Source organism: Phyllobates terribilis, unplaced genomic scaffold (assembly GCF_046119375.1).
Source record: "Phyllobates terribilis strain yellow unplaced genomic scaffold, ASM4611937v1 Scaffold_10__3_contigs__length_209671492, whole genome shotgun sequence".
Classification (NCBI taxonomy): domain Eukaryota; kingdom Metazoa; phylum Chordata; class Amphibia; order Anura; family Dendrobatidae; genus Phyllobates; species Phyllobates terribilis.
In genome coordinates this window covers 69682026-69706663 of record NW_027362770.1, presented here as the reverse complement: position 1 = coordinate 69706663, position 24638 = coordinate 69682026, and the positions used below count along the sequence as shown (strand labels likewise).

General features: G+C 47.4%; 1 protein-coding gene across 1 annotated transcript in view; it reads left to right on the top strand.

Moving 5' to 3' along the window:
• FGF18 (fibroblast growth factor 18) overlaps positions 1-24638 on the top strand; it is a 622141-nt gene that overhangs the window by 397829 nt on the left and 199674 nt on the right. The window contains exon 3 of the mRNA XM_073649281.1: positions 5663-5769. Coding sequence (XP_073505382.1) covers positions 5663-5769 — 107 coding nt within the window. The remainder of the gene's footprint in view (positions 1-5662; positions 5770-24638) is intronic.

Below are 24638 nucleotides of genomic sequence, written 5' to 3'. Positions count from 1 at the left end.
AAATATGTGTAATTTTTTGTTTTCTTTTTATTGGGGCAGAAGGGAGTGATTTGAACTTTTGTATTTTTTTATTTGTTTCATATTTTTAAAAACTTTTTTTAAACTTTTTACTGTATTTAATAGCTCTCTTAGGGGACTTGAAGCAGCGATCGTCTTATCGCATGAACTGCTATGTATAGCAAAAAATCATAGACTCCTATAAAAGGAAAATTGTCATGACAAGCACAGAGGTGTTCAGCAGACCCCCAGCTGTCTTGGCAACACATCGGCGCCCCGCAATCATGTTACGGGTACGCCGTTGGGCACGTGGAATGACGTGCCCCCATGCCAGCACGTGTTAAATGCTGCTGTCAGAGATTGTCAGCGGCATGTAACAAGTTATAACATAGCCTTCATCTGCTGTGAAAGGTGTGACTCCTCTTGCGAACCCGCGTCAATGTAAGGGACATGACATATGACGTATAATTGTAAGTCATATGTCGTGAAGGGGTTAACTGACAAAGATTTGAGGAGAATCAAGCTTGAAGCAACCAGGAACCCCTTATCTTCCAGTGTTGTTATATTCAAGAGCTGAAACCTCCCTAAGGTGTTCAGTGCTCAAAGACATGGCCAAAGTAAGGGAGGCTGAAACACGACCACCACTGAACAAGACACATACGTTGAAAAGTCAAGACTAGGCCAAGAAATATCTGAAGAGAGATTTTTCAAAGCTTTAATGGACTGATGAGATAATAGAGACTTGCCAAACTAGATGGATAGTCCCATTGGTGGATCAGTAATGGCTATTTCGAATCACCAGCAAGGTGGAGGTGAGGTACTGCTGTGGCGCCCCTGAGGGTTCAGTCGCCACAGGGGTACTGCACCTCAGACCGAGGTGTGGTATCTCCTCTCTGAGGTAAGGGTGGAGCACCTCTCAGGACTCAGCCATCCGTTCAACACTACACCACTCCTGTCCTGAGGGGGGCTTTAAGACACCATAGTGCTGCCCCAGCCGGGATAGAGGAGATGGGGGGAACCAAAACATCGGGGGAATGAAGTAGTGGGTGAGGGTGGAGGACGCACTTTAGGTTACACTCATTCAATCATATTTAATCAACGGCCATCTTAGGTTCAAAGTCCTTTGATTGTGGTTTTCATCACTGAACGTGGCTTTCCGGTGGAACCTGCAGCTGATTGAAGATACACGGTCCTTGTTCTCTGGCCTTGAGGCGAGGAGCGGGCTAGAGTTAACGGCTGTCTCTACTCGGTCAAGGTCCCTACCTAAGAAGGCCTGGAGGGGAGCAGAGGAGACAAGCTCCACAGGCAAAAGGATCCCAGGGGGATACAGACGGAGTGGCATACGCCACCTGTCCTCACTATTCTGGCTTAGTCAGAGGGACTCCTGCTGCAAAAGGGGTACCGGCCCCCAATATCAGGCTTTGCTACTTCATGTCCTAGTCAGAAAAGCCGGAGGCTTAGAGGATCCCACTGGGTAACGGACAGAGCGGAATCGCCACTCGCACCCTTGTTCTGTGTGTAGCCAGAGGGAGACCCAGCCTTGTAACATGCACCACATATGGACAGGAGAGGACCTAGTGGGAAAGTCTAGTAACACTCTGGTGCAGGGGGTCCTGATTGATGCACCCGAACTACCCGGAGTGTGCTGAACCCCTTCCTGGTGGCCGCAGCGTGCCGTGAGGGGCAAAGAGAAGCCTTGCAGCTGACAACTAACAACGTGAGTAAAGCTTGGAAGACTGCATCCATTGCCTCCGGTCCCTTATTTTAGCGCAACACCACACCGCACCACCCACTACGATCCCCCTGATCCGTATTCTCTGCTCTGAGGCCCTGTTCCGCCTGTGGGGAGTAGTACCATCTTCTGCTGCCACGACATCCCACCTCAGAGGACTGCCGCAGCGCTGGTGGCGAATCACCAGGCACCACAGGTGGCGTAGTCATTACATCCACTCGATTACCACCGTCCCTCCTGGCCCTTATTTTTACTGTGACGACCCTGGGCACGGGACGGGCCTAGGCCACGACTGCATCCACCGTACACCAGGAGGCCCGGTTCCGAGTACCCCCATCTCTCAGGGTAGGGCCAGCGAGCGGGAGCGAGGTGTCACACTGCTATGAGCTGGTATTTTTAAAGATGAACTAGATGGACCTTTCCGAGTTGAAGATGGTTTTAAAATCAACTCCAAAACCTACTGACAGGATTTAGAAGACACTTTCTTCAAACAGTGGTACAGGAAAAAGTCTGCATCTTTCAACAAAACCATGATTTTTATGCAGGACATTGCTCTATTAAATTAATCAAAGTCTCCACTGCTTGGCTGCCAATAAATGCCTTAAAGATTAAAGAATAATGACATGGCCCCTTCCTCACCTGTCCTAAACTTTTTGAGAACTTGTGGGCTCCTTAAACAAAATATTTATGGTGAAGGAAAACAGTCCACCTCTCTGAACAGTGTCTGGTAGAGAATGTTGTTGGTGCTGCTCAAAATGTTAATTGTCAACAGATTAAGAAACTAAAAGACTCTATAGATGGAAGGCTTATGACTATCACTGAGGAGAAGGGGGGCTATATCGATCACTGAGATTTTTGTAGTGTTACTTGCATTTGGTAGTTAGTAGGTCGTTGGTGACTTTAGTCAGATTGTAAGCAGTCAAAGAGGGAGCAGGAGGAAAGGTGGGATGACAGTTCAAGGTGGATGTGTTGTTCCAGTAGTTTTGAGGCATAGGGGAGAAGTGATATGGGACAATAGCGTCCAATGCACTGCTGGTTGCTGATCGTGGGGACATAGCAGCTAATCAAACAGCTGTGAGCTGTTATTGATAGCCAGGGAACATGTTGGCCTACTGGCACCTTCTTCTCAGCTGCCCCAGAAATGACATGAATGGGAATTAGGGCTATTGGGATTAGAGTTTATGGGATTAGGTGTCGCTGACACCAAGCCCTTTGTTTAGTGATGAAGAGGTGTCATCCAGACACCCTCATTACTAAACCTGTAAGTAAAGAGTTAAATAAACACACACACTTAGAGTAAAACACTTTATTTGAAATACAACAGACACATTCTTTAATCATTTAAATTAACCAATATACTCATCCCAGGTTATCCAAGGGTTAAAGTGATGTCTCGCATTAATTTTTTCAAATATCTTTATTTAGCTCCAAAAAGCATTCATTGCTGTACAAAAACGCATCAAAAATACACCAAAATCACACGTTCTTGCTGCAGCATTTTTGCTGCCAAGAGATGCAGAAACCTTGCAGAAATCTATACAATCAAATCCTGAACGTGCGCACATACCCTTATGGTTCATTAAGCTGATCATTGTTTTTTTCTCTTCAATATAATGGGTTTAGTTGTATTGTTACTTATTTTTCCATGCTTCTAATGCTTTACCTCAACAACAAAAAGGGTTTAAGCCAGGGTCACATGAATATAGATTCTCTGATGTGAGAGAATTGGATTGATTATGCAAATAACACTTGGCTCAAACTCTGATCAGAGTTTGAGCCGAGTGTCAGCTTAGCGTGATTCGACTCTCTCGGATGAGAGAATCAGACCACATGTGATCAGAAGATGCAGATCAAGATTTTTTCATCTTCTCCATTCTGTGAGTCCGCAAAAGTCATCCGAGTGCAATCCGAAGTTTTCCACGCACCCATAGACTTGCATGGGTGAGTGCGATTCGATTTGCACAGCAACTCGCAGCATGATGATCAGCACTGCCCCTTAAAATAACATTAGCCAAAGTGCTATCCGATAGAATATTGGATAGCACTTGTCCGATGTACAATACAGACCAAAAGTTTGGACACACCTTCTCATTTAAAGATTTTTCTGTATTTTCATGACTATGAAAATTGTACATTCACACTGAAGGCATCAAAACTATGAATTAACCTCATGTGGAATTATATACTTAACAAAAAAGTGTGAAACAACTGAAAATGTGTCTTATATTCAAGGTTCTTCAAAGTAGCCACCTTTTGCTTTGATGACTGCTTTGCACACTCTTGGCAGTCTCTTGATGAGCTTCAAGAGGTAGTCACCTGAAATGTTTTTCACTTCACAGGTGTGCCCTGTCAGGTTTAATAAGTGGGATTTCTTGCCTTATAAATGAGGTTGGAACCCTCAGTTGTGTTGTGCAGAAATCTGGTGGATACACAGCTGATAGTCCTACTGAATAGACTGTTAGAATTTGTATTATGGCAAGAAAAAAGCAGCTAACTAAAGAAAAACGAGTGTCCATCATTACTTTAAGAAATGAAGGTCAGTCAGTCCGAAAAATTGGGAAAACTTTGAAAGTGTCCCCAAGTGCAGTTGCAAAAACCATAAAGCGCTACAAAGAAACTGGCTCACATCAGGACCGCCCCAGGAAAGGAAGACCAAGAGTCACCTCTGCTTCTGAGGATAAGTTTATCCGAGTCACCAGCCTCAGAAATCGCAGGTTAACAGCAGCTCAGATTAGAGACCAGGTCAATGCCACACAGAGTTCTAGCAGCAGACACATCTCTACAACAACTGTTAAGACGAGACTTTGTGCAGCAGGCCTTCATGGTAAAATAGCTGCTAGGAAACCACTGCTAAGGACAGGCAACAAGCAGAAGAGACTTGTTTGGGCTAAAGAACACAAGGAATGGACATTAGACCAGTGGAAATCTGTGCTTTGGTCTGATGAGTCCAAATTTGAGATCTTTGGTTCCAACCACCGTGCCTTTGTGCGAGGCAGAAAAGGTGAACGGATGGACTCTACATGCCTGGTTCCCACTGTGAAGCATGGAGGAGGAGGTGTGATGGTGTGGGGGTGCTTTGCTGGTGACACTGTTGGGGATTTATTCAAAATTGAAGGCATACTGAACCAGCATGGCTACCACAGCATCTTGCAGCGGCATGCTATTCCATCCGATTTGCGTTTAGTTGGACCATCATTTATTTTTCAACAGGACAATGACCCCAAACACACCTCCAGGCTGTGTAAGGGCTATTTGACCAAGAACGAGAGTGATGGGGTGCTACGCTAGATGACCTGGCCTCCACAGTCACGAGACCTGAACCCAATCAAGATGGTTTGGGGTGAGCTGGACCGCAGAGTGAAGGCAAAAGGGCCAACAAGTGCTAAGCATCTCTGGGAACTCCTTCAAGATTGTTGGAAGACCATTTCCGGTGACTACCTCTTGAAGCTCATCAAGAGAATGCCAAGAGTGTGCAGAGCAGTCATCAAAGCAAAAGGTGGCTACTTTGAAGAACCTAGAATATAAGACATGTTTTCAGTTGTTTCACACTTTTTTGTTAAGTATATAATTCCACATGTGTTAATTCATAGTTTTGATGCCTTCAGTGTGAATGTACTATTTTCATAGTCATGAAAATACAGAAAAATCTTTAAATGAGAAGGTGTGTCCAAACTTTTGGTCTGTACTGTATACCCTTGTGTGAGTGAGCCCTCAGGTATCGTATTTTTTACACAATAAAGTTTATAAAAAATGCATGGCTGAACTTGCCTAGTTGCCATACATGTCATTATAAACTATGCAGAGTTCACTAGAATTTCTGGTTAAAACTATTACTGAGAGTCATGTACAGTACATTAAAAGTTTCGGCTTGTGATCCCACAACGCACTATATTATTATAAGTGAATTGATCAATATTTTTCTTTCTTTCCAAGCCCAGCTGCTTGTGGAAACTGACACTTTTGGAAGTCAAGTCCGGATAAAAGGAAAAGAAACTGATTTTTACCTTTGTATGAATAGAAAAGGCAAGCTTATAGGGAAGGTGAGTTTTGTACTTTTTTTAAGTTTATCTCGAACTTTGTTCAGACCCAAATTTCTTCTATGGTGTAAACATACTATATTATATTTGATATTTCTATTAGAAAAGTATTATTGTAACAGCAGAATGGTTTATTACCCAACAGTTACCAGTATTCTCAATCCTTGGAATACTACCTAATCATACCCTCTAGCTTTTGAGCCTATGCACAATGATAAAGAATCTAGCATTGATTAATATTTTGTAAGTTTTTATATTTGAATTATGTAAGGGGATACTTAAAGGGCACCTATCAGTTGTTTTTTCAACTCCAATCTAATGTCATCTAAGCAGAGTCTCTATTATGTAGAGAAAATGCATATCTTTGTTATAAAAATCTTGTATTTATTCATTATTATTATCTTATTATGATTATTGAATTTTTCATTGCATAATCTTCATATTTGATTCACAGTACGATGTTGCACTATGCACTTTAGTATTATAGCAATTCACTTTGGTCCTTTATTATGCATCAGCTGGGATGGTATTAATCCCTCTAGTCTTGTTCCCCCTCCTTGTGACCTCTTGTAATATTGGTTTTATCATGCTGGTGCGCTCATGGGCAGTGATGTGCATGACTAGTGCTTCCCTGTGTGTAGTGTACTTTGCAAAACAGTCAAATTTATCTGTATATTGGCACTGTCACGATTCCTCCGGTTAGTGAGTGACTGTTTTGCTGCCTTATGGAATCTAGGTCATGTTGAGTTGACACTGTTTTGATTGACAACTCGGCCGTCCAATCTGTGACTGGGAGGTGCTGGACTTTCTACAGGTGTTATCTGTTCTGGAGATTTCCCGGCTAGATTTCCTAGCATCTGATCCCTGCCAGACATAGTTTGTGCTTCTTGGTGAGTGTTTGCCTGATTCTGTTGTGCCGAGTTCTGAATTTTCCCTGCCTGACCCTTTTGGACAGTGTTCTGACTATCCCTTTGTCTAGTCCCTTTGCTTTGATCCTCTATCTCCTGGTATTTTGACCCCAGACCGTGACCTGACTTACACCTTTGTCTTTCCCCTTGGTTTTCTACGTGCTCCCTTGGTACTGACCCCGCAACGTCTGACTTCTCTGCTCACGGTCTGTCTGTGAGTAGTAATTAGCATCAACAGGCAACTTCATTATCTTGTTATTTGTATTTTTATACACCTAAACAGCCTGCTCTGTTGTTCACTCAGTCTCATGGTCTAATTGGTGTACTCAAGCAGCAATTTCTTGGTATGTCTATCCATTGTGTATTATTTTTAGCATATTTTTGGCATTCCCTTTATTGTTACAACGCCTGAGCTGTGTGTCGTCTTTCCATTTCGGGGACTCACTTTTTATATATTTTTATGCCACATATGTTATTCAATAAGAATTTATATTACATTTTTTTATATAATTGCAACTGGTGCACTTTTTCTAATTAGAATTTCAATTTTCCAGTTAAATTTAGCCACTTTGTATCACAAAATGTTATGGCCTTTGAACGTTATTACAGCACTGTATAATGGGCAGAAACACGAATATCTAACTTACCTTTCCTAATATTAATAATGTGTCCCCCTATAGGCTTTTTTAAGCTTCCTATCTGTACTATATACATTCTTGTTACCACATGGGCATTGTAAAAGTAAATTCCCCGGCAGTGTTCACATGTGCTAAAATTCCTTTTTCTTATATATTAGAGGCCAACCACCATTTGTGTATAACTCTAGGTTGTTCAGGTAACAAAATGCTTACAATTGAATTGTTATGTAAAATAAATAAATTGCAACCATGTATGTTTCACTCTAAAATGCAGTTCAAAGAAAACATACTTTTATAATCCGCCAGGTATGAAGCAACTAGGATGAGCAACTAGGATGATTGTTACTCCAAGAGTGAAGTCCACGTTGGCTTTTCCCAGCCATGCTCACAGTGGTCTCTAGGCTTTTTAGACGCATATTTCCTGTTTCTTTTAAGTAAAAGCTTTCAGTGAAGCTCCTTATCATGAAAGGCAGGATTATAATGACATGTAACACCTCTATCGTTGAAGCCAAAAGTTTTGAGACTGACACAAAATTTTGTGTTCACAAAGTTTGCTGGTTAAAGGAGTTGTGCCACCATAGAGAATACTTTTAACTAAGCAGAAAAGGTGGAAATAAATACATTTTAATAAATGTAAATTACAAAACCATGCTCCACTCAATAAATATCAAGCTTTTATCTTCTGAAGTATTCTCCCTAGCGCTCCCTGGCGTTATTCCATTCCGTCCTCGTAGTGGGCGATCAGCTTGCCGAGTTTGCACAGTTTTTGTCATCATAAGAGTTCCCCCAGCTCCTCACCCCCAGTGTGCACAACTTATTCTCCCTCAACAGAGACGTAGCTAGAATTTTGGTTTAGTTGGGGCAAAACTTCTGATTGGGCCCCTAACCAGGTAACCTTGATTACAATTATGGTGGCGCACCCTAATATTGGATGCAGGAGACCCTCAGCAGATGACTGCGCTGTTACTGAAAATAACCTCTATACAAAGATCAACACTGATATTACTGCCATATGGTGACCATATATTGCTAGGTACAAGTCCTGAAGAACATATAAGAGATTACAGCACAGTTACTGATAGTGACTTACAGCTGATGTTCTTTTTGATGAAATCGTTCACTTTCCTGTCTTTTCCATCGGGTCCAGACCGATACAACATCTTGTCCATCTGCAGAGATTACAACAAAGACACATTTGACTCCTTACATTTCAGGCCCCGTCCCCAACTATTCCCAACCTGCACAACCTGCATCTTGCTCCCTCTCTCATCATTGAATTTGGGGGATGGGCAGGGTGCCCGATGCTGACACCAGAGGCCCCCCGCCCTCCTGCTCAAGGGCCCCATAGCTGATGCGCAGCAGTGCAGGAATATTAAGTCTCCCTGCTCTGCCCCAGAGTGTAACTGTATCGGCGTGCTTTATGGTGGCACAACCCCTTTAAGTATTTTTTGATCTTTCAGTTACATGTTTCTGTGGTTCCTGAAGTACAATTCTAAATATTTCATGAGTTGTTTTTTTTTTAATAATAATAATAATAATAATATTCTTTTTATTTGGGGATTTTTACAATATGGAGGAAAGGGAAAATAAAATGTAATATACTGTTACATCAACCTCAAGAAAACAAACTTGTAACTTTAAAGAAACAAAGAAGAGAACAGGAAAAGAGATTCAGAGGGGAAGGAGGAAAGGAAAAAGGGAAAGGAAAAGGTGGACAAAAAAGGGGGAGAATAGGGAAAGGTAAATAGGGAAAGAGGGATAAAGGGAAATAAAAGAGAGATCATCCATATTATTATTTCATGAGCTTTTAAACCCTTAACGATCGCGATACGCATTAAAACGGAGGTCGTTAAGGGGCCTTATTACCTCATTGCTGTTTTAAAACAGCAATCAGGAATAAGGGAATGGCTCCGCCTGGTGGCGGCAATTCCCGTGGGTGTCATCTCTATGTGACAGATAACACCCTACAGTATTTGCCCCGGCCGGTTTTGCGACCAATCGGGGCCGATTAACCACTTAAATACCACTGTCAATCGTGACAGCGGTATTTAAGTTGTTACAAGGGGTTTACAAGACCCAGTTAGTAACCATTGGACCCCTGCAATGACAATCACGGGTCCCAATGGTTATCATGGTTCCCTGAGGTCATGTGATGACCCAAGGGTACGGTGGCCTGTGAGATCCAGCTATAAGTTATATTCACGAGTACTGCAGTATATGAGACCAGCAATCAAAATAAAAATCATACATGTCCCACAGTGAAAAAGTGTAAAAAGTGAAATAAAATATATAAAAAAGTTAAAAAAACACACAAAAAAGCGCACACAACTTACTAAAATCCATTTCACCACTCAAAAAGCAGCGTTTGTGATAAAACAAAAATAAACAAAAAAGTACACATAATTGGTATCCCGCATCTGTATTCATTGAGAGGTGCAATTTCTATAATGGGGTCAATTTTGTTTTTGTTCTGCTATTCTGGCACCATCGGGGCTCCGCAAATGTCACTCGCAAGCTATTCTAGCAAAATATGTGCTGCAAAAGCCAAATAGCGCTCGTTCCTTCTTGGCCATGATGTGTTGCCAAACAGTAATTCTGATGACATATGGGGCATCACTGCATTAGGGAGAAATTGCGCAATAAATTATAGGGTCCAGTTTCACCTATTAACTCTTGTGTACCTGAAAATTTGTAGCAAATACAATAATTACATTTTTACCACTCAAATGTTATGTTTCCATGTCTCAATGTTATAAAATTCTGTGAGGCACCTATGGGTTCAAAGTACTCACTACATCACCAGATAAATTCCTGAGGCTGAGAAGATTCCAATATGGGGTCACCTCGGGGGGTTTCTGCTGTTTTCGCATGTTAGGGGCTCTCCAAATGCAGCATGCATTCACAATTTATTCCAGACAAAAGTGCTCTTTCCTTTCCTAACCCTGCCATGTGCCCAAACTTCTGTTTTTGACTACATATGGGGTATCATCACATTCAGGAGAAATTGCGTAACAAATTATGGGGTCCATTTTCACCTATTATCCATTGTGAAAATTACAAATTTAGGGCTAAAACAACATTTTCCATATGACGACCTAATGTTATCAAATTCTGTGTAGTACTTGTGGGGTAAAAATGCTCACTATACTTGATTTTTCCAAATTGGGGTCACTAGTTGGGGGTTTCCACTGTTTAGGCACATCAAAGGTTCTCAAAACGCGACATGACACTCGCAGACCATTCCATCAAAGTCTGTGTTCCAAAACGTCACTCCTTCCTTTCTGAGCCCTGGCGTGTGCCCTAACAGTAGTTTCCTCCCACATATGGGGAATCGGTGTACTCAGGAAAAATTGAACAACAAATTTTGGGGTCCAATTTCTCCTGATACCCTTGTGAAAATAAAAAAAATTTGGGCTTCAAGTACATTTTTGTGGAAAAAATTTGATTTTTTACTTTCACTGCTCTATGTTATGAACTTCTGTGAAGCACCTTGGGTTTCAATGTGCTCACCACACATCTAGATACATTCTTTGAGGGGTATAGTTTCCAAAATGGGGTCACTTGTGGGGGGTTTCCACTGTTTAGGCACATCAGGGGCTCTCCAAACGCGATATGGCATCCGCTCTTGATTCCAGCAATTTTTGCTTTCAAATAGTCAAACTGTGCTCCTTCCCTTTCGAGCTCTGCCGTGCGCCCAAACAGTGATTTTCCTCTACATATGGGGATGGGGTATCTGCATGCTCAGGAGGAATTGCACAACAAATTTTGGTGTCCATTTTCTCTTGTTAGCCTTGTGAAAATAAAAAAAATTGGATCTGAAGTAAAATTTTTGTAAAAAGAAGTTAAATATTCATTTGTACCTTCCACGTTGTTTCAGTTCCTGTGAAGAACGTGAAGGGTTAATAAACTTCTTGAATGTGGTTTTGAGCACCTTGAGGGGTGCATTTTTTAGAATGGTGTCACTTTTGGGTATTTTCTGTTATATAGACCCCTCAAGGTCACTTTAAATGGGGAGTGGTCCCTAAAAAAAAAGTTTTTGTAAATTTTGTTAGAAACATGAGAAATCGTTGGTCAACTTTTAACCCATATACAGTGCCTTGTGAAAGTATTTGGCCCCCTTGAACTTTTCTACCTTTTGCCACATTTCAGGCTTCAAACTTAAAGATATAAAATTCTAATTTTTCTGGGAAGAATCAACAAGTGGGACCTTTTTTAAAAAATGAAAAACTGAAAAGTGGGGCGTGCAATATTATTCGGCCCCCTTGAGTTAAAACTTTGTAGCGCCACCTTTTGCTGCAATTACAGCTGCAAGTCACTTGGGGTATGTCTTTATCAGTTTTGCACATTGAGAGGCTGAAATTCTTGCCCATACTTCCTTGCAAAACAGCTCGAGCTCATTGAGGTTGGATGGAGGGCGTTTGTGAACAGCAGTTTTCAGCTCTTTCCACAGATTCTCGATTGGATTCAGGTCTGGACTTTGACTTGGCCATTCTAACACCTGGATACGTTTATTTTTGAACCATTCCATTGCAGATTTTGCTTTATGTTTGGGATCATTATCTTGTTGGAAGATAAATCTCCGTCCCAATCTCATGTCTTTTGCAGACTCCAACAGGTTTTCTTCCAGAATGGTCCTGTATTTGGCTGCGTCCATCTTCCCATCAATTTTAACCATCTTCCCTGTCCCTGCTGAAGAAAAGCAGGCCCAAACCATGATGCTGCCACCACCATGTTTGACAGTGGGGATGGTGTTTTGAGGGTGATGAGCTGTGTTGCTTCTACGCCAAACATATCGTTTTGCATTGTGGCCAAAAAGTTCGATTTTGGTTTCATCTGACCAGTGCACTTTATTCCACATGTTTGGTGTGTCTCCCGGGTGGCTTGTGGCAAACTTCAAACAAGACTTTTTATGGATATCTTTGAGAAATGGCTTTCTTCTTGCCACTCTTCCATAAAGGCCAGATTTGTGCAGTGTATGACTGATTATTGTCCTATGGACAGACTCTCCCACCTCTCTGCAGTTCATCCAGAGTGATCATGGGCCTTTTGGCTGCATCTCTGATCAGTCTTCTCCTTGTTCGAGATGAAAGTTTAGAGGGACGTCCGGGTCTTGGTAGATTTGCAGTGGTCTGATACTCCTTCCATTTCAATATGATCGCTTGCACTGTGCTCCTTGAGATGTTTAAAACTTGGGAAATCTTTTTGTATCCAAATCCGGCTTTAAACTTTGCCACAACAGTATCTCGGACCTGCCTGGTGTGTTCCTTGGTCTTCATGATGCTCTCTGCACTTGAAACAGAACCCTGAGACTATCACAGAGCTGGTGCATTTATACAGAGACTTGATTACACACAGGTGGATTCTATTTATCATTACCAGTCATTTAGGACAACACTGGATCATTCAGAGATCCTCACTGAACTTCTGAAGTGAGTTTGCTACACTGAAAGTAAAGGGGCCGAATAATATTGCACGCAACACTTTTCAGTTTTTAATTTTTTAAAAAGTTTAAAATATCCAATAAATTTTGTTCCACTTCACGATTGTGTCCCACTTGTTGTTGATTCTTCCCCAAAAAATTAGAATTCTATATCTTTATGTTTGTATGTTTGAAGCCAGAAATGTGGCAAAAGGTAGAAAAGTTCAAGGGGGCCAAATACTTTCACAAGGCACTGAAACTTCCTAACAAAAAAAATTGTTTAAAAAATTGTGCTGATATAAAGTAGACATGTGGGAAATGTTTTTTTTTAACTATTTTGTGTGACATAACTCTCTGATTTAAAGGCATAATAAATCAAAGTGTCATGGGTGTGTCAAGTGTGACAGTCGCTCTGGAGCCGGCTGTAGAAAGTCACTGCTCTTGGCATTGCAGATACCTTCTTGATCCTCTCATCTTTTTAGTATAGCTATATCCTTCTTCCTTTAGGACACAGCAGCGACCTCCACCTTCTGCTGCTGATTGACACACCCTCGCTCTGTGAGCTCTGCAGATGAACCCATACCAAGGAGAAAGGGGAAAAAAACACACCCGGAAAAAAACAAAAACACATAGTTAAACTCAAGTGTCAGTTTTTTTTTTTTTCTCTAAATGTGCATGGCCAGTGATAATGTCACGCAAGGTGTAGGAAAGACTAAGTGCAACACGAAGGGAAGAGGGAAAAGGGGGCCAAGACTCTAGGGAAAGAGGGTAGTGAAGACCTCTTAGGCTGGCCTTATATCACCCTGTCTCCCCTAACATCTCTTTATTGGTTCTGCTCCAATCACCGCACAGGAACCTCACCCTGTCTTTCCCTGGCATTTGGCCCTGGCTAGGGAAGGGAGTGGATGAGTGCTAGTCGATCCCCACTGACAACTAAAGACAACAAAGGTTAACAAACAGAGGAAGATAGCCTAGCTTTAGTCAACTTCAGAGAGATGAACATACGTCCTCTTAGCTCCAGAGAGGAAGAAATACTGCTCTTGCTCAAGCCTTCACAAGGGGTCATGTGAATATCGCCGGCACCTCCCTCTAAAAAACAGCAGGTATTTATACAGTACAGACCAAAAGTTTGGACAAACCTTCTCATTTAAAGATTTTTCGGTATTTTCATGACTATGAAAATTGTACATTCACACTAAAAGCATCAAAACTATGAAATAACACATGTGGAATTATATACTTAACAAAAAAAGTGTGAAACAACTGAAAATATGTCTTATATTCTAGGTTCTTCAAATTAGCCACCTTTTGCTTTAATGACTGCTCTGCACACTCTTGGCATTCTCTTGATGAGCTTCAAGAGGTAGTCACCGGAAGTGGTCTTCCAGCAATCTTGAAGGAGTTCCCAGAGATGCTTAGCACTTGTTGGCCCTTTTGCCTTCACTCAGCGGTCCAGCTCACCCCAAACCATCTCGATTGGGTTTAGGTCTGGTGACTGTGGAGGCCAGGTCATCAACTCTCCTTCTTGGCCAAATAGCCCTTACACAGCCTGGAGGTGTGTTTGGGGTTATTGTCTTGTTGAAAAATAAATGATGGCCCAACTAAACGCAAACCGGATGGAATAGCATGCCGCTGCGAGATGCTGAGGTAGCCATGCTGGTTCAGTATGCCTTCAATTTTGAATAAATCCCCAACAGTGTCACCAGCAAAGCACCCCCACACCATCACACCTCCTCCATGCTTCACGGTGGGAACCAGGCATGTAGAGTCCACCCGTTCACCTTTTCTGCGTCGCACAAAGACACAGTGGTTGGAACCAAAGATCTCAAATTTGGACTCATCAGACCAAAGCACAGATTTCCACTCATCTAATGTCCATTCCTTGTGTTCTTTAGCCCAAACAAGTCTCTTCTGCTTGTTGCCTTTCCTTAGCAGTGGTTTCCTAGCAGCTATTTTACCATGAAGGCCTGCTGCACAAAGTCTCCTCTTAACAGTTGATGTAGAGATGTGTCTGCTGCTAGAACTCTGTGTGGGATTGACCTGGTCTCTAATCTGAGCTGCTGTTAACCTGCAATTTCTGAGGCTGGTGACTCGGATAAACTTATCCTCAGAAGGTGACTCTTGGTCTTCCTTTCCTGGGGCGGTCTTCATGTGAGCCAGTTTCTTTGTAGCACTTGATGATTTTTGCATCTGCACTCGGGGACACTTTCAAAGTTTGCCCAATTTTTCGGACTGACTGACCTTCATTTCTTAAAGTAATGATGGACACTCGTTTTTCTTTACTTAGCTGTTTTTTTCTTGCCATAATACAAATTCTAACAGTCTATTCAGTAGGACTATCAGCTGTGTATCTGACGCGCCCCCTGGGACATATTCCTTTTTGAGGGGAATACCCGGCACCGGATCAGATGGGGGGTTGTAGTCTCCGAGCGGCTGTGACCCGGCCCCGTGCCCAGGGCGTCAAGCTCAGTGTTATGTGGCAGTCCTACAGATGTTATAAGTTCTTAATGTCGACTACGCCACCCGTTGTATTGCGGTCACTGTGGCCGCCGCTGCAGCAGGGTCCGCTGAGGCTGATGGTGTAGGTGCAGCTTGTGATGGTATAACCCCCAACGGGTGGGGTATAGCCTCAGGGGGTCAGGCGCAGAGGATGGGGGTTGTAGTGGTGCAGCATAGATGTTAAAGGAAGACAGAGTCGGGTTGTGCAGTTTAGGGTATTTACTCACTGCTGATGTTCCGGTCACTCCAGCTTCAAGTGACCTCCCGAGCCGTGCTGCGTCCACCAGGTCCTGGATCCAGCCAACCCCCAAGCGAGTCCGGAGCGTGACCCTGAGCTCTCCTTCTGTCCTGTTCTCTGGCCGTCCCCACTAGTGATCCACCCAGGTCCAGCTCCCTCGGGCCTTCTGTTGGGTGACCCTTGGCCTTGGGTTCCCTGACCCTCCACGTGGTATGCCTTCGTGGTGGATGTGGTGGGTGGCCGTGGCAAACGCTGCCCACGGCCTCCGGTCTCTGGCTGGGGTGTGTTTTTGCCCCCACCAGCTTGGGTTCCGGTACCCTGATGCCGGCTCTTCACCCGTTGTTTGAATTTGGGGTCTTAGAGTCCTCTCTTCTGCTTCCCCCTCTGGGTCTCTCTTTCTCTGCTCCACTCTCTCTCTGGATCTGCTCTGCTCCTCTTCCTGTGACTCCTCTGCAAAGGCTGACAGACTGACTGACCCTGATCTCTGATGGTGCCCACCTTATATACACCCTCTATGTGTGAGCTCAGGTGACCAGCACCCAATGAGCTCCTATCTTTACCCAGGCTGCTCCCCCTATCTGCCCCTACACTACTTGGGATGTTCCACCCCCCTCCCACTCCAGCCAGGAACAGACTCGGTCGTACCTGCACATTTCTAAGTGGGAGTACCGTCGGCCTGTTCCTCGGAAATGGGATGTATGTAGTGCATGCAGCCTACCGAGCTCAGTTCCACACTCCATCCTTACCCGGGAGTGGAATATCACACCTCTGGGTTGAGGTGCAATACCCCTGTAGCAGCCGAATCCTCAGGGTGCTACATTCCCCCCTGGTAAATCACAGCACGTCCTCGGGCTGCAAAGACAAAAACACCAAAACATACATTTTTTTTTTTTTCATAAACATAAACATATAAAACATCATATAAAACTTTTCATATAAACATTCTCGTAGTCGTTTCTTGTTTCAGGTTCCTCCTCCGGACACTGTGCAACGTGTGTCCGGGAAAAGTGCGACAGTCTCTTAGAAAAACTGGTTTTCCTATAAAACCGGTAGGGGGCGCTTTAGGAAGCGCAACTATATACAGGGGTATGGCCGCTCTCAGTCCTCGGCCAGGTATTGGGGAGGAATGACCGCCCTCAGTCCTCGGTCAGTGGGATTTAGGGGTTAAACGGGTAACAGTTCACACTTGCTGGTCCCAACGGGGACTATATTAGCAGCAGTAACAGTTTCAGTTTCAGTTCACTGTGCCCCGACGGGCAACTATATACAGCTCCTGCTTCGCTGTACTTAGCGACGGCGTCCTCCTGCTCTTTCTTTATGGTTACCTTTGGCTTTAGTTTCAGACCCGTCCGGGTCCTCTTGCTCTTCCTCCTCACACCGCAGCTCTTCCTCCGTCAGGCGATGCACATGGAGGGCATAGGGTCCTTTGGCACACTTGTGCCGGGTGAAGGTGACCTCGTCCCCGATGTAAAGGTCACGACCTCTGTGTCCCTCCGGTAGGTGGGACTCAACGTCTCTCCTCGTCACAAAGACGTCGCCTAGGGTGCGGTGGTCTCGGATGAAGCCCCACCCATGCTGCATGTTAAACTTTATCACAGTCCCGGTGGTGCGGGGACTATGCGCTGCACGGGGGTCTCTCCTGGCCCGGCTCTTCTGCTCCGCGCTTCTTACTTGAGCTTGCTGTTCCCGGACCCGCCTCTCTCTCCGCTCCCTCTCAAAGTCCTCGAGCTGTTGGCGGCAGCACTCAGCACGCTCCGCTGCAGCTGCCCGAGTCTCTTGAGTGAACCCCATGAGATCTTCTCCGGTGGGGTCCCACTCGAACTGCGCCTCTGCTAGCGGGGGCGAGATCCTCTTTACGGGCTTTGGAGCCGGGATCAGGGGTTCATCCAGGGGTCTCTCTCTCCGGAGTCGGGGATGGTGGAACTCCGGTGGCCATATAAATGGCTGCCCATCCGGGCACGTATGCTGGGCGTACAGGTCCTCTCCCAGATGCGGCACTTTTGGTCTTATGGGCGCGGTGGTGTTAGCGCCCGGGTTGCCCGGGCCTTGCGGCCAGGCCTGGGGTATCTGGAAGGTGAAGGGCACCGTAAGGACGGCGGCGCCCTGGGCTACTTGGCTCTGCGACCAGGCCGGGGGCTCCGTGGAGGTAGGGGGCGCTGTTGGTATTGCGACGCCCGGGGGTACTAGGCCTTGCGACCAGGCTGGTGGTACTTCCTGCTTGGTCACGCCCGGGGTCGAGGCGTGTGACGTCACAGGGGTCGCGGCTCCCGTTTGAGGCCTAGTCTGCGGCGGTGACGTTGCAGCGACGGGCACGGCAGGATAGACTTCGGGCTCTGCGACGGGGAGCTGGGGCAGGTACGCGGTTTCCCGGTTTGGGGTATAGACGTCCCCTTTACCTGCCTCCACTTGTTCGGCTCCCTTCTCGGCGCCGTCTCCGGCCTTCAGTCCTCCCGCGCCATCCTCAGAGGCGGTCGGTCTCCTCGTCTTGGGTGGCGTGCTCCGCTGACGGGTCTCGGTCTGCTGGGCCATCTCTCGGCTCCACTCCGCCAACGTCTCTCGCTGCACCCGGGCCATCCTCCTTGCGAGGCCCTCCAGAGCGGTCTGCGCACACTCCCGGTCTCGGGGGAGCTGTGCTAGGACCTCCACTAGGCCTAGTGGGGTCGTTGTTTCTAGCAGGCTCCTGACCAACGGGTCGGTGCTGCTCTGCTCTTCTACAGTTGTCTCCAGCAGGCTCCTGGCCAGCGGGCCGGTGCTGCTCTGCTCTCCCTCTTCTGTTTCTAGCAGGCTCCTGGCCAACGGGCCGGTGCTGCTCTGCTTTCTCGCCATCTCCGGGTAAGCTCCTCCGATCTTCTTCTCCCGGCTTCTTGCCTCCGGGTGCGCTCGCTCCAGACTCCTCCAGGCGGCACCCATCTTTGTTCTCTCCTTTCGTCTCCTCCCCCCTCGAGGGCGGTCCCGGGGCAACTCGGTGACTGTCAGCTCCAGGGGTAGTTCTTTCACGCTGACAGACACCTCCAGCATCACAGTCTCTGTTGGTGGGGGCGGTTTCCACTTTTGGCGCCATTTTCTGTCCCGGCCCACGATGGGAGGTGGCCTCTTGCCCTCCTTTGGCACGCCCATAATGGCGTCCGCTGCTCTTCCAAGGCGGGAAATCTGCGGTTTTGGCGGGAAGCGTCGCCCAGTGGCGGGAAACTCTGCAGATGGCGGGAACAAGTTGGAAATGGCGGATAATCGGCGGGAAACGACTGGTGATGGAGTCCGATGGCGTGGACCCTCCGGAACCGGCGGGAGACTTCTTTCTGAGGTAAACTTGCACTTTTCTTCAGGCACGCAGTACCCGGGTGTTGCGGGCACGTAATCCTGCCGACTACGCCAAAGTTGACGCGCCCCCTGGGACATATTCCTTTTTGAGGGGAATACCCGGCACCGGATCAGATGGGGGGTTGTAGTCTCCGAGCGGCTGTGACCCGGCCCCGTGCCCAGGGCATCAAGCTCAGTGTTATGTGGCAGTCCTACAGATGTTATAAGTTCTTAATGTCGACTACGCCACCCGTTGTATTGCGGTCACTGTGGCCGCCGCTGCAGCAGGGTCCGCTGAGGCTGATGGTGTAGGTGCAGCTTGTGATGGTATAACCCCCAACGGGTGGGGTATAGCCTCAGGGGGTCAGGCGCAGAGGATGGGGGTTGTAGTGGTGCAGCATAGATGTTAAAGGAAGACAGAGTCGGGTTGTGCAGTTTAGGGTATTTACTCACTGCTGATGTTCCGGTCACTCCAGCTTCAAGTGACCTCCCGAGCCGTGCTGCGTCCACCAGGTCCTGGATCCAGCCAACCCCCAAGCGAGTCCGGAGCGTGACCCTGAGCTCTCCTTCTGTCCTGTTCTCTGGCCGTCCCCACTAGTGATCCACCCAGGTCCAGCTCCCTCGGGCCTTCTGTTGGGTGACCCTTGGCCTTGGGTTCCCTGACCCTCCACGTGGTATGCCTTCGTGGTGGATGTGGTGGGTGGCCGTGGCAAACGCTGCCCACGGCCTCCGGTCTCTGGCTGGGGTGTGTTTTTGCCCCCACCAGCTTGGGTTCCGGTACCCTGATGCCGGCTCTTCACCCGTTGTTTGAATTTGGGGTCTTAGAGTCCTCTCTTCTGCTTCCCCCTCTGGGTCTCTCTTTCTCTGCTCCACTCTCTCTCTGGATCTGCTCTGCTCCTCTTCCTGTGACTCCTCTGCAAAGGCTGACAGACTGACTGACCCTGATCTCTGATGGTGCCCACCTTATATGCACCCTCTATGTGTGAGCTCAGGTGACCAGCACCCAATGAGCTCCTATCTTTACCCAGGCTGCTCCCCCTATCTGCCCCTACACTACTTGGGATGTTCCACTCCCCTCCCACTCCAGCCAGGAACAGACTCGGTCGTACCTGCACATTTCTAAGTGGGAGTACCGTCGGCCTGTTCCTCGGAAATGGGATGTATGTAGTGCATGCAGCCTACCGAGCTCAGTTCCACACTCCATCCTTACCCGGGAGTGGAATATCACACCTCTGGGTTGAGGTGCAATACCCCTGTAGCAGCCGAATCCTCAGGGTGCTACATATCCACCAGACTTCTGCACAACACAACTGATGGTCCCAACCCCATATATAAGGCAAGAAATCCCACTTATTAAACCTGACAGGGCACACCTGTGAAGTGAAAACCATTTCCGGTGACTACCTCTTGAAGCTCATCAAGAGAATGCCAAGAGTGTGCAAAGCAGTCATCAAAGCAAAAGGTGGCTACTTTGAAGAACCTAGGCCACGTGCCTTCTAAGGCTACTGGTATCTCAGACACAGGGATCCAGCCTCTTGCCTTCCAGGCTAGTGGAGTCCCAGACACAGGGACCAAGCCTCTTGCCTCACCAGGCCTCTCTCCAGGCCTCACCAGGCCTCTCTCCCTGTTTCAAAACCACCAGGATTTATATATCCTTTTGTGAACACAGGACCTGTGATGATGTCACAGTCATGTGATCAGTCACCTGAGGGGAGGTAAATGGTCAGCCATAACATACCCCCTGGACATTTTAGCAATGCAGCAAGCCGCTGTATTACAATACATATATATATATATATATATATATATATATATATATGTATATATTATACTTTGTTTATAGTTCTGAAGAAGGCCAATAAATAGGCCGAAACGTTAACATATATTGGCAACAAACTGGATTGTTTTGCACAATAAATTTATTTTTTCTGCATGAAATCTTGAAGTGCCAAATCTATTTTTCTTATAACCCTTCCAGTGCACCAAGTATTGTAGAGAACGACGGTGGAGACGAGAATCTACAATCCCGGAATTCTGGAACTCCAGATTACTATCAACCATTACTGGTGGCTGTCAACCATTACTGGGGGCGGTGGGAGAGGTGAGGGCTCTAGAGGTTCCACATACTTCTTGAGTAAGGACCTGTGGAACACGTTGTGGACCTTAAGGGCCTGAGGAATTCAAAACGGAATGCTGCTGGGTTAATGACGGCAGTTATTTTATAGGGACCAATAAACCTAGGTCCCAGCTTCCAAGAAGGAACTTTCAATCTTATATTCTGGGTAGACAACCACACAGTCATTCACATTCAGGTCCTGACCTGGCAAGCGTTTTCTTTCAGCCATACGTTTATTCCTGTCTCCCATGATTTCTAAATTACTCAGAACACCCCGCCATGCCGAGGAGAGCGACAAAGCAAACCGTTCCTCCTCAGGTACTCCCGAAGCTCCTCCTCCACTAAACGTACCAAACTGTGGGTGGTAACCGTATGCACCGAGGAACGGTGACCTGCCAGTGGATTCATGTCGATGAATATTAATGGCAAATTCTGCCAGCCCAATCCTCCTGATTTTCGGAGACGAAACACCTGAGGTAGGTCTCCAAATTCTGATTGACATGCTCGGTCTGTCCATTCGACTGAGGGTGGAAGACCAAGGAAAAAACAGCTGCAGCCCCAGTTGAGAACAGAATGCCTTCCAGAACTTGGAAACAAATTGGGTCCCCCGATCTGACACCACATCAGAGGGAACCCAGTGAAGCTTCACAATCTCATTTATGAACACCTGAGCAAGTGTCTTGGCATTTGGAAGTGCAGGTAATGCGACAAAATGAACCATTTTACGGAACCTATCTGCAAACACCAAACCACTGTTTTGCCTGAAGAAACTGGTAGGTCAGTAATAAAATCCACGGACAAGTGTGTCCATGGCCTACTAGGGATAGGCAGCGGAAGAGGAGTACCAGACGGACAGGTATTCAAAACCTTAGAACGCGCGCAAATACTACAAGCAGATACGTGTTCAATCACATTCCGATGCAACCCCGACCACCAAAAACGACGAGAGAGGAGGTCCATGATTGCCTTCCACAATTGATTCTTTAATAACCTTACGTCGCAGATTGGATGGTACAAATAACCTTCCTGGAGGGCAGGAGGCAGGGGCGTCCCCCCTGAGCCTCCAACATCTCACACTCCAATTCAGGATATAAGGCCGAAATGACTACCCCCTTCTGCAATATCGGGACAGGGTTCTCATGGTCACCGCCACCCAGGACATTCCGGGACAAAGCATCAGCCTTGACATTTTTGACCTCTGGACGAAAAGTGACAACAGAATTGAACCTAGTAAAAAGCAGGGACCATCTGGCTTGCCTAGGGTTGAGATGTTTAACTGACTGGAGATATAACAGGTTCTTATGGTAAGGAATAACAGTAATGGGCAGGGCCGGTTTTAGGCAAAGTGGGGCCCTAGACAAAAGTTTAATGTGGGGCCCTAAATGCTGACATTCTGCACCATCACACTGAAACATTTCGGTTGTATTTACATGCACTGAGTTCAGGCCGTTTAATGAGCGCAATCGACAATATTAAAGTCGTTCGATGCTTGTTTCCCAGCCTTTTTACACAGGTTGCGGTAGAATGATGGGCACACTGCAGGGATTTATAAATGTGGATCACGCACGCACACATGCATGCACACTGTGTGTCTGCACCAGACCATCTACATATACTATTAACATATATACAAGAAAGAAAAATGCAATAAAATCTATAAACATACACACTTATATACACACATGTACAAGGCACACACTATACACACATGTACACGGCAAACACATCACACACTTGAATACGGCCCACACACGTTCACAGCACAAATGTTCAGCAGATACACACATTACACACAGCACATGTATGCAGGACAACAAACATTATATAAACACATACAAATCTCTCATAGACAGCACACACCTCACATACACACACTGCTTTATGCTGAAGGGAATGAAGATGTTCTACAATATGAGCTGCAGCTTCTCCTGCTCACAGCAGCACTGTCCCAGTAGACACCTCCCTGCCCTATCCTCTGCTGGGAGCTGACAGAAAGAAGGAGGAGGCTGGCAGGAGGAGGCAGGCAGGAGCAGGAGGAGGCTGGCAGGAGCAGGAGGAGGCTGGCAGGAGGAGGAGGCTGACATGAGGAGGCGGAGGAGGCTGGCAGGAGGAGGAGGCTGGCAGGAGCAGGCAGAGAAGATGAGGCGGAGGAGGCTTGCAGGAGTAGGCTGGCAGGAGGCTGGCAGGAGCAGGAGTAGGCTGGCAGGAGCAGAAGGAGACTAACAGGAGGAAGCTGGCAGAAGCAGGTGGAGGCTAACAGTAGGAGGCTGACAGGAGCAGGAGGAGGCTGACAGGAGGAGGCTGACATGAGAAGGCGGAGGAGGCTGGCAGGAGCAGCTGGAGGAGGCTGGCAGGAGCAGGCGGAGGAGGCTTGCAGGAGCAGAAGTAGGCTGGCAGAAGGAGGCTGGCAGGAGCAGGAGGCGGCTGGCAGGAGCAGAAGGAGACTGATAGGAGGAGGCTGGCAGAAGCAGGAGGAGACTAACAGGAGGAGGCTGACAGGAGCAGGCTAGCAAGAGCAGAAGGAGGCTGGCAGGAGCAAGGGGAGGCTGGCAGGAGCAAGGGGAGGCTTGCAGGAGCAGGAAACTGACAGGAGGATGGCAGAAGCAGGAGGAGACTAACAGGAGGAGGCTGACAGGAGCAGGAGGAGGCTGGCCGGAGCAAGGGGAGGCTGGCAGGAGCAGTTGGAGGCTGGCAGGAGGAGGTGAAGGAGGCTGGCAGGAGCAGGCAGAGGAGGCTGGCAGGAGCAGGCGGAGAAGATGAGGTGGAAGAGACTTGCAGGAGCTGGAGTAGGCTGGCAGGAGGAGGAGGAGAAGGAGGAGGCTGACATGAGAAGGCAGAGGAGTCTGGCAGGAGCAGGCAGAGAAGATGATGCAGAGGAGGCTTGCAGAAGCAGGAGTAGGCTGGCAGGAGGAGGCTGGCAGGAGCAGGAGGAGGCTGGCAGGAGGAGAAGGAGACTGACAGGAGGAGACTGGCAGAAGCAGGAGGAGGCTAACAGGAGGAGGCTGACAGGAGCAGGAGGAGGCTGACAGGAGCAGGCTGGCAGGAGCAGGAGGAGGTTGGCAGGTGCAAGGGGAGGCTGGCAGGAGCAAGGGGAGGCTTGCAGGATAAGGAGGAGGCTGGCAGGAGGAGGAGGCTGACATGAGGTGGAGGAGGCTGGCAGGAGCAGGAGGAGGCTGACAGGAGCAGGAGGAGGCTGACATGAGAAGGCGGAGGAGGCTGGCAGGAGCAGGCGGAGGAGGCTGGCAGGAGCAGGTAGAGAAGATGAGGCAGAGGAGGCTTGCAGGAGGAGGCTGGCAGGAGGAGGCTGGCAGGAGCAGGAGGAGGCTGGCAGGAGCAGAAGAAGACTGACAGGAGGAGGCTGGCAGAAGCAGGAAGAGGCTAACAGGAGGAGGCTGACAGGAGCAGGAGGAGGCTGACAGGAGCAGGCTGGCAGGAGCAGGCTGGCAGGAGGAGGCTGGCAGGAGCAAGGGGAGGCTGGAAGGAACAAGGGGAGGCTGGAAGGAACAAGGGGAGGCTGGCAGGAGGAGACTGGCAATAGAAGGCTAGCAGGAGCCGGAGGAGGCTGGCAGGAGCAAGATGAGGCTGGCAAAAGCAGGAGGAGGCTGATAGGAGGAGGTTGGCAGGAGCAGGCTGACAGGAGCAGGAAGAGGCTGGCAGGAGGAGGCTGGCAGGAGGGGGCTGGCAGGAGCAGGAGGAGGCTGGCAGGAGGAGGCTGGTAGGAGCAGGAGAGGGCTGGCAGGAGCAGGAGGGGGGTTGG